We start from the raw sequence: 13,165 nt of genomic DNA, 5'->3' as shown, positions 1-13,165 counted from the left end.
ACTTCTAAGTAAGGCCATCATTAAAACATGAGCAGACATAATTGCATCATAGCACTGGGCAGAATTACAGGCAGGTCTGGATGTCCTTAAGCACCAGGCTTTGTAATGTGTTGGCCTGATATTCATTGCCTTTTTCTGCACCTCTCCAAAACCAGAATCAGAGATTTCAGCCTTGCCTCTCAGAACAATAAAGTTGGTTTATAGGAGCTGTAGTGGGATGCACTACAAAGCTGAGAATACCCAGAAGACTCCATTATGAAACCAGCATGTTTAATTTTAGGCTTATAAACCCAAATGAAAGTATGATAATGAAAGCAACTCCTTTCATAGGTGTGGAGTGTACCAAAAATGAACCAATTTCAGTGTGAGCTCAATTAGCCTGGAAAATCAGGCAGCTAAATTTGACTTTCAGGAAACACATTTGAATGCTTTGCCATTAATCTTGTCTGTTATGCTTGATTTAAATGTAAAATCAGATTTTTTCCCCCAAACTTGAAACTTACTTTCATCAGCAAAGGGAAATTATCCAACTTCCTTGAATTTTCAAAAACTTTAACTTGCAGAGAAGTAAGGACCACCAAAATTAGAGCAAGAGGAATTACTGATAGAAATGTAAGATAAAGTAGAGGATAATATCTCTTGGCCTTTTTATGCTCATTACCTAAAGTGAGCCTAATAAAATACACCCTCATAGGAGCTTGGCAAGAAGGGCTGGTTAGAAAATTTCTATAAAATTATTTCTCTTAATAAGCTTCATGGGGAATTCAAAAGGTTCTGCATATCCCCATTTGTGGAGAAGAATCTATTCATCAGGAACTGAAAGTAGAGTCACCACGAGACTCTGCAGCAACATTTCACTAAAAAAATTGGCTTTCAAATAGGAAGCATGAGGCTATGTTGGTGAGAGCTGCCATATTTAATGATTATTGGTAACTAAAAGGCTAAACTATAAAGGAAATAGACCCCTTACTCACTCCAAAACATTCTTTTCCTATGACCACTAATTTTTAAACCAGAAGTTTTAGAGTCTTCTCTGGATCAAGTAGCAATATCTTGGCACTTTTATGTAGACTGGATGTCTGAGCTTCTTATGTAGTCAATGAAGATGTAGGGTAAGATATAACTGAGCCTTTTTTAGTGTTATTAACTCATCCATCCACTGCTGCTTTAAAAGGGTCCTGCTGGTATTATTACCTCCCCACATGACATAGATGTCTGGGTACCCCAGAACATCTCAAATAGCACCCAAATCACATTTTTATTTAGGCTGGAGCCCTCAGTGTAACCAGGAGAATGGTGCAGCTCACCATAAAGGAGACACATCCATTTAATGTGTTAATTCATTCTCCAGACTTCTGTGACTGTATTGAACAAAGCCCCAGGGCCCATTCATTTTTGTAAACAATTTGAGATACACAAGGGCAACCTGCCCATCATTAAAACATTCTAGAAGCAGGATGGACTTCAGTCCTATAACATTTCCATCAAATCTGTGAAGGTGTTCCAAGTGTCACAGGACACATCAAATCTCTGTAGACTCTTACAGACAGGAAACTACATTAAGTCTACTTTGGTGGTAATGGGAGTTTGGCACTTTTGATATTTACACCTACAAGTTGGCACCTACACTTATGTACCTTAATATCAGATTTTGTCCCATTCTGATATTTTCTACAATCTTGTTCAGCCTTTGAGAACATCAAAGTTTGTTCCTTCCCCTAGAGATCATTTCTGAGAAAATCCCTCTAAGTTTTGAAAGTATTTCCACTTTACTTCTCAGGGTCTACTGAGCTGTCAAACGAGCACAGTATCATTCCATTTGTTACCAAATTGAAGGTTTCAAAAAATTGTAGGCCATAAAGTTTATTTTCCCTTTAATCCTATATTAAACTTACTGTTTACTTGACCTTCTCATTTTCTACAATGCCCTGAAAGCAGATTGTAACCAGGTAAGGGTTGGTCTTTCTTCCCAGGTAACAAGCGATAGGACATGAGGAAACAACTTCGAGTTGAGCCAGGAGAGGTTTAGATTGGATATTAGGAAAAGCTTAGCTGAAAGGGTGCTCAGATGTTGGAACAGGCTGCCCAGGGAAATGGTGGGTTCACCATCCCTGAAAGTGTTCAATAATCATGTGGATGTGGTTTTTGGGGACATGGTTTAGTAGTGGGCTTGGCAGTGCTGGGAGAATGGTTGGACCTGATGATCTTGGTGGTATTTTCCAAACGGAATGATTCTATGATTATATGATTTGCATCTCCTGGAAATGCATGAATGAATGAATGCAGATATTTCCAGCTTCTATAATACATGCACTAGTTTCTTTTACTTGCAAGATCATAAAGAGTTTTACATGTCTCAGTATAGTCAGTTCCCTGAATCAGGACACAGAAAGGTCACACGAGCAGTGTAAAAATCATGCAATAACATAACTAGTAATGATACCTTTAATTTCTTTTTTCTTGCTTATTGTTTCTGCAAAGTCCATCACATTTTCATTTCTCTGGACTTTTGAAGATCAAAAATTATGATAAAATGCAACACAAAATCATTAAATCACCTGACTCCTAAAGTGACTTGGAAGGGCTTAAAATACTCATATATGCTACTGCTGGTCTAGTTCTTCCAGCTATTTTAAAAATTATTTACAATGATTATGATTTTTTTATATTTTTTGTATGCCAGGCATACCTAAAAATAAAATAAAATTTAACTACGGTATGCCTACCTCTTTGCAATGCTAAATTATAAAGACCCAGATATTGACACAAGTTCAAACTTCAAGCAGCCAGACTTTATGTGGTATTATTAATTGATGTTTGCAAAATATTGCTTGTAAATATTTAAGTATAATTTTCCTCACATTACTAACTGGGAATAAATATAAATTCCTGCTTTGAAAAGTGTCTGGAGACTTATGGATAAATGTTCTAAATGCTAGTTATTTGGAAATAGCCTTTTGGAGACCTTTTATAAAAGACTATGCCACTCCCAGTCTGAAATGAAGACATATTTCCATATTTAGCACTCATTTTGGTTAGAATTCACGTATTTTTTGTGTCTTCCCTAAGATACCAGCTTTCCTATCAAATAAGTTTCCCATGTCTAGCAGACAGACAGGTGACCTAAAAAAATATCTTGAAGCCTTTTCTATCTGGGTTTTTTTGATACTTGCAACATCCTACCAATTGTCCATGCCCTGTAAAATCTCTTTCCCCTTAGTCCCTACATTTTCACTTTTTTCTAGAAAGACTGAGAAGGCAAAGTGCAGAGGAAACAGGTCACTGAAGTGAAATATTCATATTTCTAACCTTCACATGGGTCTCTGCATCAGATCAGGATTTACTGATGTGGTGCCCAAGACAGCCAGAGAGTCACTGTAGGGACAAAATCTTAACCAGCAGGGAATGGGAAATAGTTATTTTTCCTTGTCAGAATCACTGTGATGTGGATTTTCTTTCCCTTCACCCAAACCAATATAAAGTATTGATTTCTCAAAAATGCCCACAAACTCAAAAATTATCTTCTGTTCCTTTCATCTTCTTTCTTCTCTGAGTGGGATTAAAATAACTGAAATCACTTTTGAAAATTTCAATGGCATTTCAATCTTTGAAATCATCTTAAATTTATGTTTCTATATAAAAACTACAAATCTGGAGGATTAGGGCAGGGTGTTTTGTTTTTACATACCACTTATCAAAGTGAATCATTATAACAAGGAGAACAACTTGGTTGCCCATAATAACTTTAGTATTTTTGGTCCTTTCATGATCATCTTATACTGCACACATACTATTTAGGCAAAAGGCATCAAAGTCAATTGCCAAAAAACTGATTTCTAGTGGCATGTCCCATATCCTGTGGTAGTTGGGACATCCTGCAGTCTTGCATCCAGCTCTGGGGTCCCCAGCACAGGAAAGACATGGAGCTGTTGGAGCAGTTCCAGAGGAACCCATGAAGATGGTTAGATGGCTGGAGCAGTTCTGCTGCAAGAAAAGGCTGAGAGACTGGGATTGTTCAGCCTGGGGAAGAAAAGGCTCTGGGGAGGCCTTAGAGCCCCTTCCAGTACCCTAACAGGCTCCATGATAACTGGACAGGGACTTTGGATAAAGGCATAGAGTGACAGGAAGGGAGGAATGGCTTCCCACTGACAGAGAGCAGAATTAGATGGGATATTGGGAAGAAATTCCTCACTTTGGGGGTGGAGAGGCCCTAGCGCGGTTTCCCAGAGAAGCTGTGGCTGCCCCTGGATCTCTGGAAGTGTCCAAGGCCTGGTTGGACAGGGCTGGGAGCAACCTGGGATAGCCGAAGGTGTCCCTGAGCATGGCAGGGGCTGGAATGAGATAATCTTTAAGATCCCTTCCAACCCAGACCATTCTGGGATACTGTGATCTTCATCGAGATGGTATCCAAGAAATGAGACTTGTGGAAAACTTGCACACTTCTGGATCTGCAGGTGGCAGCCAGGAACATTGACAATAAAAATTCAGTGTTTATAAAACCCCCTTATTTAGATATTCAGATGAAAGCTGCAACAGGGCAAATCTATACCGCTAAACTCAACACTACAAGGAAGCATCATTAGAACTGTGTTATTTTTGACAATAATTGGTTAGGATTGTTCATTAATTCAGCCTGGCTAAACCAGCCCTATGTGAAATATTTTCTGTTCATCACTTGAGCATGGGTATTGGCCAAGGGTATTGGCCAGGGTCTATTCCCAACAGGAACTTCAGATCTCACCCTGTGGGATGGTCCATGAATTTAGAAGCATGGATATGGCCAAATCATGCCAATTGTGCTGAGGGTTGGAGATGGTATCCTTGGCTTTGCTGAATTTCCTAGTACAGATGCAGTCATACCTTCATTTAGAATAACCATGTTTAAGAGCTATAAAATCACAGAATCATTAAGGGTAGAAAAGACCTCCAAGATCATCAAGTCAAGTAAGTATCATCCAGAATTGTGAATAAACCACACAGAATTCCTTTTATTCACCCAAGAAGGGAGAGCCAGACTTTATGACACTGGAAAATTAGCAATGCTTCAGAGCCAAGGGCATGGATTCTGTCTTGGCCTCTCTGAAGTCAACAGCCTGTGTCAGTCTGCACTTGCTAAGAGTCTGTCTCATGGTGTTTCAGAAATAAGGCTCCACCAAAAACAACATTTGAAGCTGTATGCAATCTGCTCTTTGGCTCTATTCCTTTCTTTTCTGTTTCTCCCACAGGTAATAAATAGTTTAGGGAGCAAATCTTGAATTTCAGTATAGCAAAATGAGCACACTGTAAACTCCTTGGTGTTTGTGAGCACATTGATATTTATGTGTGTGTGTGTATTTCTTTCCCTTTTTTTTTTTTTTTTCTCTTCTGTCTCCTTCCCATTTGTAGTTTGATCACTCATGGTTTTGGAACTCCTGCAATATGTGCTGCCCTAAGCACTTTCCAAACTGTTCTCAGTGAAATGCTGAACTACTTGGAAAAGCACACATCGCACAAAAACGGAGGAGCGGCAGAATCCGGCCAAGGACACGCCAACTCGGAGAAAGCCCCCCTGCGGAAAACTTCAGAGGCTGCTGTGAAAGAGGGCAAAACAGAAAAGACAGACTAGCTACATCAAACAGAATCTATTTCGAGAGAGTCTTGCTGCTGATATTTTTTTTAAATATATATATCATTGAGGGCAATTTATCTCCAGTGGACCAAATCCAGAAAAAAAAAAGGGGAGGGAAAAAAGAAAAAAAATAGTAAAAAGAAAATAAAAAGAAAATAAAAAAGAAAGATTAAAACAGAGAGAAAGAGAGAGCGTGAGAGAGGAAAGTATTCAACCCTAAGAACAGCAGTGTACAGTAATTGTGTGATGAAATTGTCACTTTTTTAAAATTTATGTTGCTCTAAACTGCTTTTTTGTGCACGTAGTATTTGATTGTTCTGAATGATACACTAACACTGTTTTTTATAAGCACTTCTGGACTTGGCTGAGGCGGCACATGAAATTTGAAGCACTTTCTTCTCCGGCAGCAGAGTTAGGGTCAGTGCATCAGTTGTGGGACACATAGTTCCAGCATCCTGACTTTGCTCTCATGCTGGATAGATTGAAAGAAAGGCTTCCTCTGGTCCATTGGAAACGCCTGATTACTCACCATTGGGAAAACAATATGGAAATCTGGCAAAAGAGGAATTCTTGGGTCATGGGACAAATGAACCATCCTGTACATGGGAATGCACAATAAAACTGCAATGGAATGAGGCCAGAACCTGTTGGGAATCTATCCTGACCATTCAAGCTGCAGCCATGGTCTCTCTTCTGAAAAGAGCATGGCAGACTAAAAGGAAAACAAACCTTGATAGTCTCAGTAAAAGCCCTGATCCCTCTGTGAACTTCAGTTTAAATGACAGCATGGGCTTCTGTTCTCTATTTTCTCAGCCCCTGGTCCCACAGCACTCTGCCATACCTGGATCTCTGTTCAACACAGTCAGTGCAGGCAATTTGAGTCACCTTTTCTGTTGCCTTGATTTTATGATGCTTTCTTTTCTTCAACAGCTTGTTTCTGCAGCTTTATTGTCTTTATAAATCCAGCTGAGGCGCAGAGGTCTAACAGAATCCACTCACTGGAAATAAAATAAAAACAAACAACAAATAAGACAGATTGGCTTAGTCCACAGCAGCTGAGTGGTAATAACCTTGCTAACATACTTTTGAAATATTACTTTACCACCTAGCACACAATGCTCAGGCAGAAAACATGGGAGGTATAGTTAGAGCTCAAGAATCGTTGAGTCTAGGGACTTTTTCCAGCACATTCTAACTCCTTCTTCAACAAGACCTTTATTCCATTCTTTTTCTTGTTTCTCTAACATCACTTTATTGAGAAAGTTAAGAAGGAGTAGTATCATTGGGAGGGCTTGGTGTTGTCCATCTAAATTCTACTTCAGATCAGCAGAACCAGACCTTTTCTTCCAAGGGACAATTCAACTCTTTGTGTGGTAAGAAAAGCTATAGTTGTCCATGTGTAAATGTTTAGAGCCATTTGAGATGTTTTAGGTATCTAAGACAGAGTTTTGACAGTTGTAACATGAAACCTGTAGGAAAACTGGACTCACCTGGAGGAGGAGCTGGAGAATCCCAGAGACAGGAGTAGATAACTGTGGATGGCAAAAGCTCTCACACACATTTTTACTTCCTAGAAGTTGTTAGCATGGGTTACACCTTGGATGATCAGTTTAGACTAAACCTAGGTACTGCAACAAATAGCTGCAGTGTTTAGAGCCAGATGCAAGGAATCAAACTGAATTAACAAAATCAGCCTCACCTTTCAAATCATGGAAGGCAATAGAATGATGATGGCATGATGCTGCTCCTCTCAAGGTCACTAAGGACATTGCCATCACCATGAGAAAACACTTTAGAAAGTAAGGAGTCCCTGATTGATTATTTAAAGAAATCTGGAAAAAAAATCCTATGCTTTTGCCCAGAGTTGTCCTTGCTTAGGGCAGGTGTATAAGTCAGATATCTGCTTTAGTGCTATCACCCTCCTGCATCGAGGGAAACAGGTGTATCTCCATGGGACTCCATCACCTTAACACACCAAGATCAGATAAGTACCTCAAAAAATTTAACTTTATTAAATTAATTTAATGAATTTGTACTGGTACTTCTCGTGAAATGCTAAAATCAAATGAACAGAGATGTCCTCAGCAGAAACACTGTGGAACTGTCCTAGAACATTAAATACTTGAGTGTGAAAGTACGTAACCATGATTAAAAGTGAAAAGGAAAGTCATTCTGCTTTTTCTATTGCCCAGACTGAGGGAGAGGAAACGGAAAAATTAAAAGTTTCACTGCATCGAATATGCAGATTTGCCACATCTGTAAAATATGTGCTGTAAAGCAATTTAATTTGAATCTCTATTTCAAGATGTGGATAAATTTAAATTGGATTTTATTTGGGCAAAAATATAAGGAAACTGTCTTTAAAATTATCTTCATTTTTTTCCACTAAAATATAAACTTTTTGGAAAAGGAGGAATAAAAGGTTGGGCAAATAAATCTATGAACCTGTTGGGAAAGCAGCATTTTATTACCATCAAATCAAAATGCTTAACATTGCAAATAATATGTATACAGCCTTATATGAAATATTTGCCTAATCAGGATATGGTCCAAGGCCCCAATAATAATTTATTTCAAGACTTGTGTCTCTCACTGTTACATAATCATTATGAGTGTCTGCTCCGCAGGCAACAGGTTATTTTTGGCCTGGATTACCCTTTGATCTTTTAATAAATCTGAGCACACTTCAAGCCCCAGAACTTCCAGTTTTTGGTTTTATGACCCCTGTATATTTTTGTTAATGGTCTATACAAATCTGATTCTACTTGATTGAACTGCTATATGTTCTTACCATTAAGAAGTTGTTTCTATTTCCATGGTAAGCATCTATTTTTTCCCTTAGTGCGTTAGCACATTTTAAAAGCAAAGGTCTTTTTAAAATGTGGCTACAAGTTTGCTGACATTGGCAGGCTCTTTATTTTTTTCTTTTTAATTGCACTTAATTTTATTGAGCAAACAAAAATTATCACTGCCTTTTCTGCTGAACTAGCTATTGGAGCAGTTTGGTGTCAAAATACCTTTCGTTTTTGACATCGATACTTTCAGTGAGGTTTTAAGCAATGAATTCACTGATGTTCCTGTTAAAATCCCAGCCTAGGTTCCCACTTACATTCCCGTGCTGTCCATGGCAACATGCCCATGTTCCCATGTGGTAAGTTTAGGGGTTTTATTGTTTTCTTAGTCCCTGTCTCTGTGGAAACATTGCCATCTCAAAACACATTGATGACCTAGATAAACCTGAAGGAAGTTCACGATTTGAAGTTAGTTGGTGCTCTCTGGTGTCAGATTGAAGTATACTTTGACTTGGAAATTTATCTGATCAGAAAAAAGAAAAAAAATCTTCCTTTAAGAGATTATGGAAGTGTTTATTCATTGTCAAAACCATTAAAGGAGTAGAGAAAAATCTCCGATATTTCATGGCCAGGACAATGAGTCATTATGACTGTTGGACCCCAAAAATTGAATCATAACCCAAGTGCTCTTTGAGCAGTTGAATCCTGTTGTGCTTCAGCACATTGCTCAGCTCTGTACGAGTTACACCTCTCCCACCACCAATCTCAAAACATTTTAACATTGAACTTACTCCTTATCCTAAGTCCTGGCACATTTGGCTCACAAAGCACAGCTTTTGACTCTCGGATTTATTAGCAAATTATTAATGGTGCAAACACACTAACTACAAATTTATTTTTCTAGAGCAAGGTGTTACTCACTGTGAGTACAAACAGCTCCTGTGCTGACTAAGCTTAGCAGGTGAGTCTGGCAGAGCAGGAGCAGCATTCCCACCTTTGCCCTGAGGTTTGGTTCTCTGTTCATACAGCCCTCATTTAGCACCCTTATACGACAAGAGGTAATGTAGTAAAGAGAGAGTTTTATCAGAAGATGAGAACTGGAACAGAGCTCATGTGGCCTGTTAAGGGGAGGGAACCACAGACAAGCAGTGATGACTCTGCCACCTACAACTGAAGACTGTCAAGAACTTTGTCCTTCGTGCTGCCATCTTTAACCCTAACTCCTTCTAGGTGTCATTCTGTTGCCTTGGAGAACTGGCAGAAGGGGTGAATTTAGACCTTTCATTTGCTTCCTTTTTAAAGATAAATGCCAACATTTGTTGGGAAAAGACTTCAGCTCTCCAAATCAACATGGAATCTGCTCTTTGAAGTTTCTCTTTGACTTTTCCTAAAACCAGAAAAATCTGCTGCAAAGCAGGCACAATGTATAGTCCTTCCAAATCCTGGACCTCTGTGTAAATATTTCCCCAGTTCATCTCTTCCTTTGGACGTGACTCAGTGGCACAGGCGCAGCTCACAATTTCGCAGCCAGGCTCAAGAAGGGATGTTTATTGTCCTAAGAGCCAGTTTTAACTTTACAATCTCTAACTGCTATTTTTTGTTTGTTTGTTTGTTTCCTAATACCAACAAGCAATTTTGGTCTTAGATGTCTTAGGTATCCAAAAGGGGTGCTGGTGAATTTCAAGGTCATTTGACTTTCATTTATCCTTTGGAGAAATTGTTCTGCTGCTCTGATTCTTTATTTCTAAGGACGAGAAGAAACAGCATTAGTAGAAGACACAAGCCTGCAACACAAAGAAGAATCAATCAATTATACAGGAACTGTGTTTATAAAAGTATCCTTTGCCTCTGCCCTCATTTCAGGTTTAACAAGAATTCACGTACAGCTGTGTGGGGAATGAGGGAGGAAGATAAAGTCATTTTCCTTTGCCAGGTGAAGGTCGCTTGGAGAGGTCTAATCTTTTTTATTGCTATTCTTTACTTTTCTTTATTTTGTACAATTAATTCTGTTCTGTACAGCAGCTGTTGTGATTGTATTTAAATGTGAGTGCGCACTTGGTCACCAACAAACAATGTCCTATTTATTGCTTTGGAGTTTTGGTTTGGTTTTTTCCTTCCATTTAATTTAATTTATAATTCAGTGGTGAAAAACATAATCTTTTATATTTCTATTTCCTATACAAGCTACCTGTTTTACATGAGTCTATGAAGATAATGACCACATTTGATCAAACATTTCACGGCAATAAAATCTATGTTGATTTAACCCTGATCTGTCTGGTGCTTCAAAATAATTTCCATCTCTGAAAAAAAATTATCAAACTTGACCAGGAACAGATCTGTGACATTACAAGAACTAGAATTTTCATCCAACAGGTAAGACATACAAAGCAGAGAAACAATAAAAATATTATTCTGAAATTATGGCAAGGAAATAAATTTATACAGAAATTAAAGTTTGGATTTATTCCACTTAAATGTGGCTATGTTAAATAGTTATCTGGTCTAGAATCTGTTACCCAGATTTAATGTTTTTGTGTAAAGAAGAAGATCTAATGCAAGGCAATTCATATTGTCCTAAAGTAGGGATCCAAACTGGTTAGGATGATTTATATTAGATAAGTGGTAGGTTAGATTAGGAAAAGTAGCAGGAGTCCTCATTTCTATTGACTCACAATGAATGCATCCATGAAAACTTGCTAACCCTTGATATTTAATATTTAGAGGCCCTCAGATGAGCTTTTCCCATAACTGCGGGAAAGGTTGTGACAATGCTGGCAATTAAATCCTCATCCCCACAGCCTCAAAATAATTATTTAATCTTCTCCCAGAAAATTTACAACAGTTTATTTCCAAGTGCTACTTCAGCCAAGGGTCTGGGCTAACTGCCACTGCTCCCACTCGAGATTTTGATTCCAGTATTGTGGCACAAGGTTTGACTCTTTCCAGGAAGAAACAACAGTAATAAAAAAAGTCTTTAGATATAAACTATATACTCTTTCAGGTATGACTTAAAGCAACTCTAGCTCAGAGGTTTAGCCAAGCTTTCTAAGAACAAATGGATCTAAAATTTTTAGTAAAAAAAAAAATTAAAAGCAAAATTATGTAGTTTTAACAGCAGTTTTATAGACATATTCACAACTGTTTGGGAACCTGGTGACAGTCCTTCATTTTGTGTTGTTTCAGTGCATCTTTCAGAACTGACTTTCTGAGCAATTCTAGACCACTCACCAAGGGCAAAGCTACAGTGAGGAAAACTTCAGAAGAGTTTCAGATAGAAAAGGAAATTCCTTGGGAGGGAGTTTCCACGTATTTAAACTTGTTTTATCCAACTATCACCTCTCTTCCCTAACAAATGAACTCTCAATAATTAATATTACCCCTGTAATCTTCCAGGAAATACAATTCCCCAGGTGTTACAGTGAATACCTCTAACCAATTCTGTATGTACTCTTCTCCAAAATCAGAGGAAATGCAACTGTGACAAATTCATCAGTTTTTTAAACACAGTCACATGAGAGGCTGCCTTTCCTATCTCACTTTGCTTTGGTGTGTTAATTCTTCCACTCAATCCATTAAAACAAAAAGAAGACAATTCCACTGAGATTTGCAGGGGTGCAGTGCCAAGGTACAAGCCAATGTGCAAAAGTAGCCTCTGAGTTGTAGATACGGCACCATACAAGATGAAAAGGAAAAAATGTAATAGAAAAAAATTAATCTCTGTCAGGTTTTATATACAAACAGCATACAGAGAACTCGGGCAAATTTGCATTCAGAATGAGTGATCAGGCAAAAAATGGATCACATCTGTAAAATCTGAGTGTCCTGAACTCCTGGAATTAGCAGAATTGTTCAAGTATGTATGGCAATATTATCCTTTATTTCAACAGTGGAGGTCCCACTTGTTATAAAGGCTGGGTATTTATACTTTGCTGGAAAATACAGTTTAGTATCTAGGCAGGGACCAACACCCTAATCTAACAAAATCTAACCTCTTAATTCCTGTTCAGGTTCACCTTCCCATAAAAGAACATGAATAAGAAATTAATGGGAAATTCAAGCCTTAATGGAAAGGGCATTTTGCTCTGGGCAGAGTTTATGTTGTGGAGTTTTTTAATGGAAAGATATTTGAATTAGTGATATATAAATGCATCTCCTGAAGCAACTGAAAATATCAAGATTTGGAGGCTGGCCCTGTCTACCCTGTCTGACTCCCACTGCTCTTCTAGAAGGATCAGGGTCTTATTTGGCCTGTATCTGTCAATCCCTTGTGTATACTTTGGATTCTCAAGGAAATCTGAAATGCTGGTGAGCATCATCTCTCAGCAAGAATGAATGTACATTGCATTTGTCTGTCTACATGCACAGTAGTAATATTTTAGTTCAGAGGCCCCACTTTAATCTCCATCTTAATCTGGAGAAAAGGAAGCTGAGGGAAGACATTACTGGTCTCTGCAACTACCTGAAATAAGGTAATAGTGAGGTGGCCATCAGTCTTATCCCAAGTAACAAGTGACAGGAAGAGAGGAAATAGCTTCCAGTTGCACCAGGGGAGATTTGGATTAGGTATTTAGAAAACTTTCATCATGGAAAGTGTTGTAAAGCATTGGAATAGGCTGCCCAGGGACATGGGAAAAATTACATGTGGAAGTGTCACTTGAGGACGTGGTTTAGAGGTAAATGTGGCCCTGCTGGTTGGGCTTGATGATTGTAAATATCTTTTCCAACCTTAACCATTCTGTGGTTCTTCAATTCAAAGTCTTAG

At 38.4% G+C, this 13,165-nt stretch overlaps 1 protein-coding gene across 4 annotated transcripts in view; it reads left to right on the top strand.

Annotated features, from left to right (window-relative positions):
- TFAP2D (transcription factor AP-2 delta) overlaps positions 1–10,670 on the top strand; it is a 53,288-nt gene extending 42,618 nt beyond the window's left edge. For all 4 annotated transcript variants that reach the window (XM_002191432.6, XM_030269907.4, XM_030269906.4 and 1 more), the window contains one exon: positions 5,386–10,670. In XM_002191432.6, coding sequence (XP_002191468.1) covers positions 5,386–5,605 — 220 coding nt within the window. In that variant the 3' untranslated portion in view covers positions 5,606–10,670. The remainder of the gene's footprint in view (positions 1–5,385) is intronic.
- The last annotated feature ends 2,495 nt before the right edge of the window (positions 10,671–13,165 follow it).

Source organism: Taeniopygia guttata, chromosome 3 (assembly GCF_048771995.1).
Source record: "Taeniopygia guttata chromosome 3, bTaeGut7.mat, whole genome shotgun sequence".
NCBI classification, from domain to species: Eukaryota; Metazoa; Chordata; class Aves; order Passeriformes; family Estrildidae; genus Taeniopygia; species Taeniopygia guttata.
The sequence above is the reverse complement of the archived record's forward strand: the minus strand, read 5'-3'. Positions and strand labels throughout refer to the sequence as shown.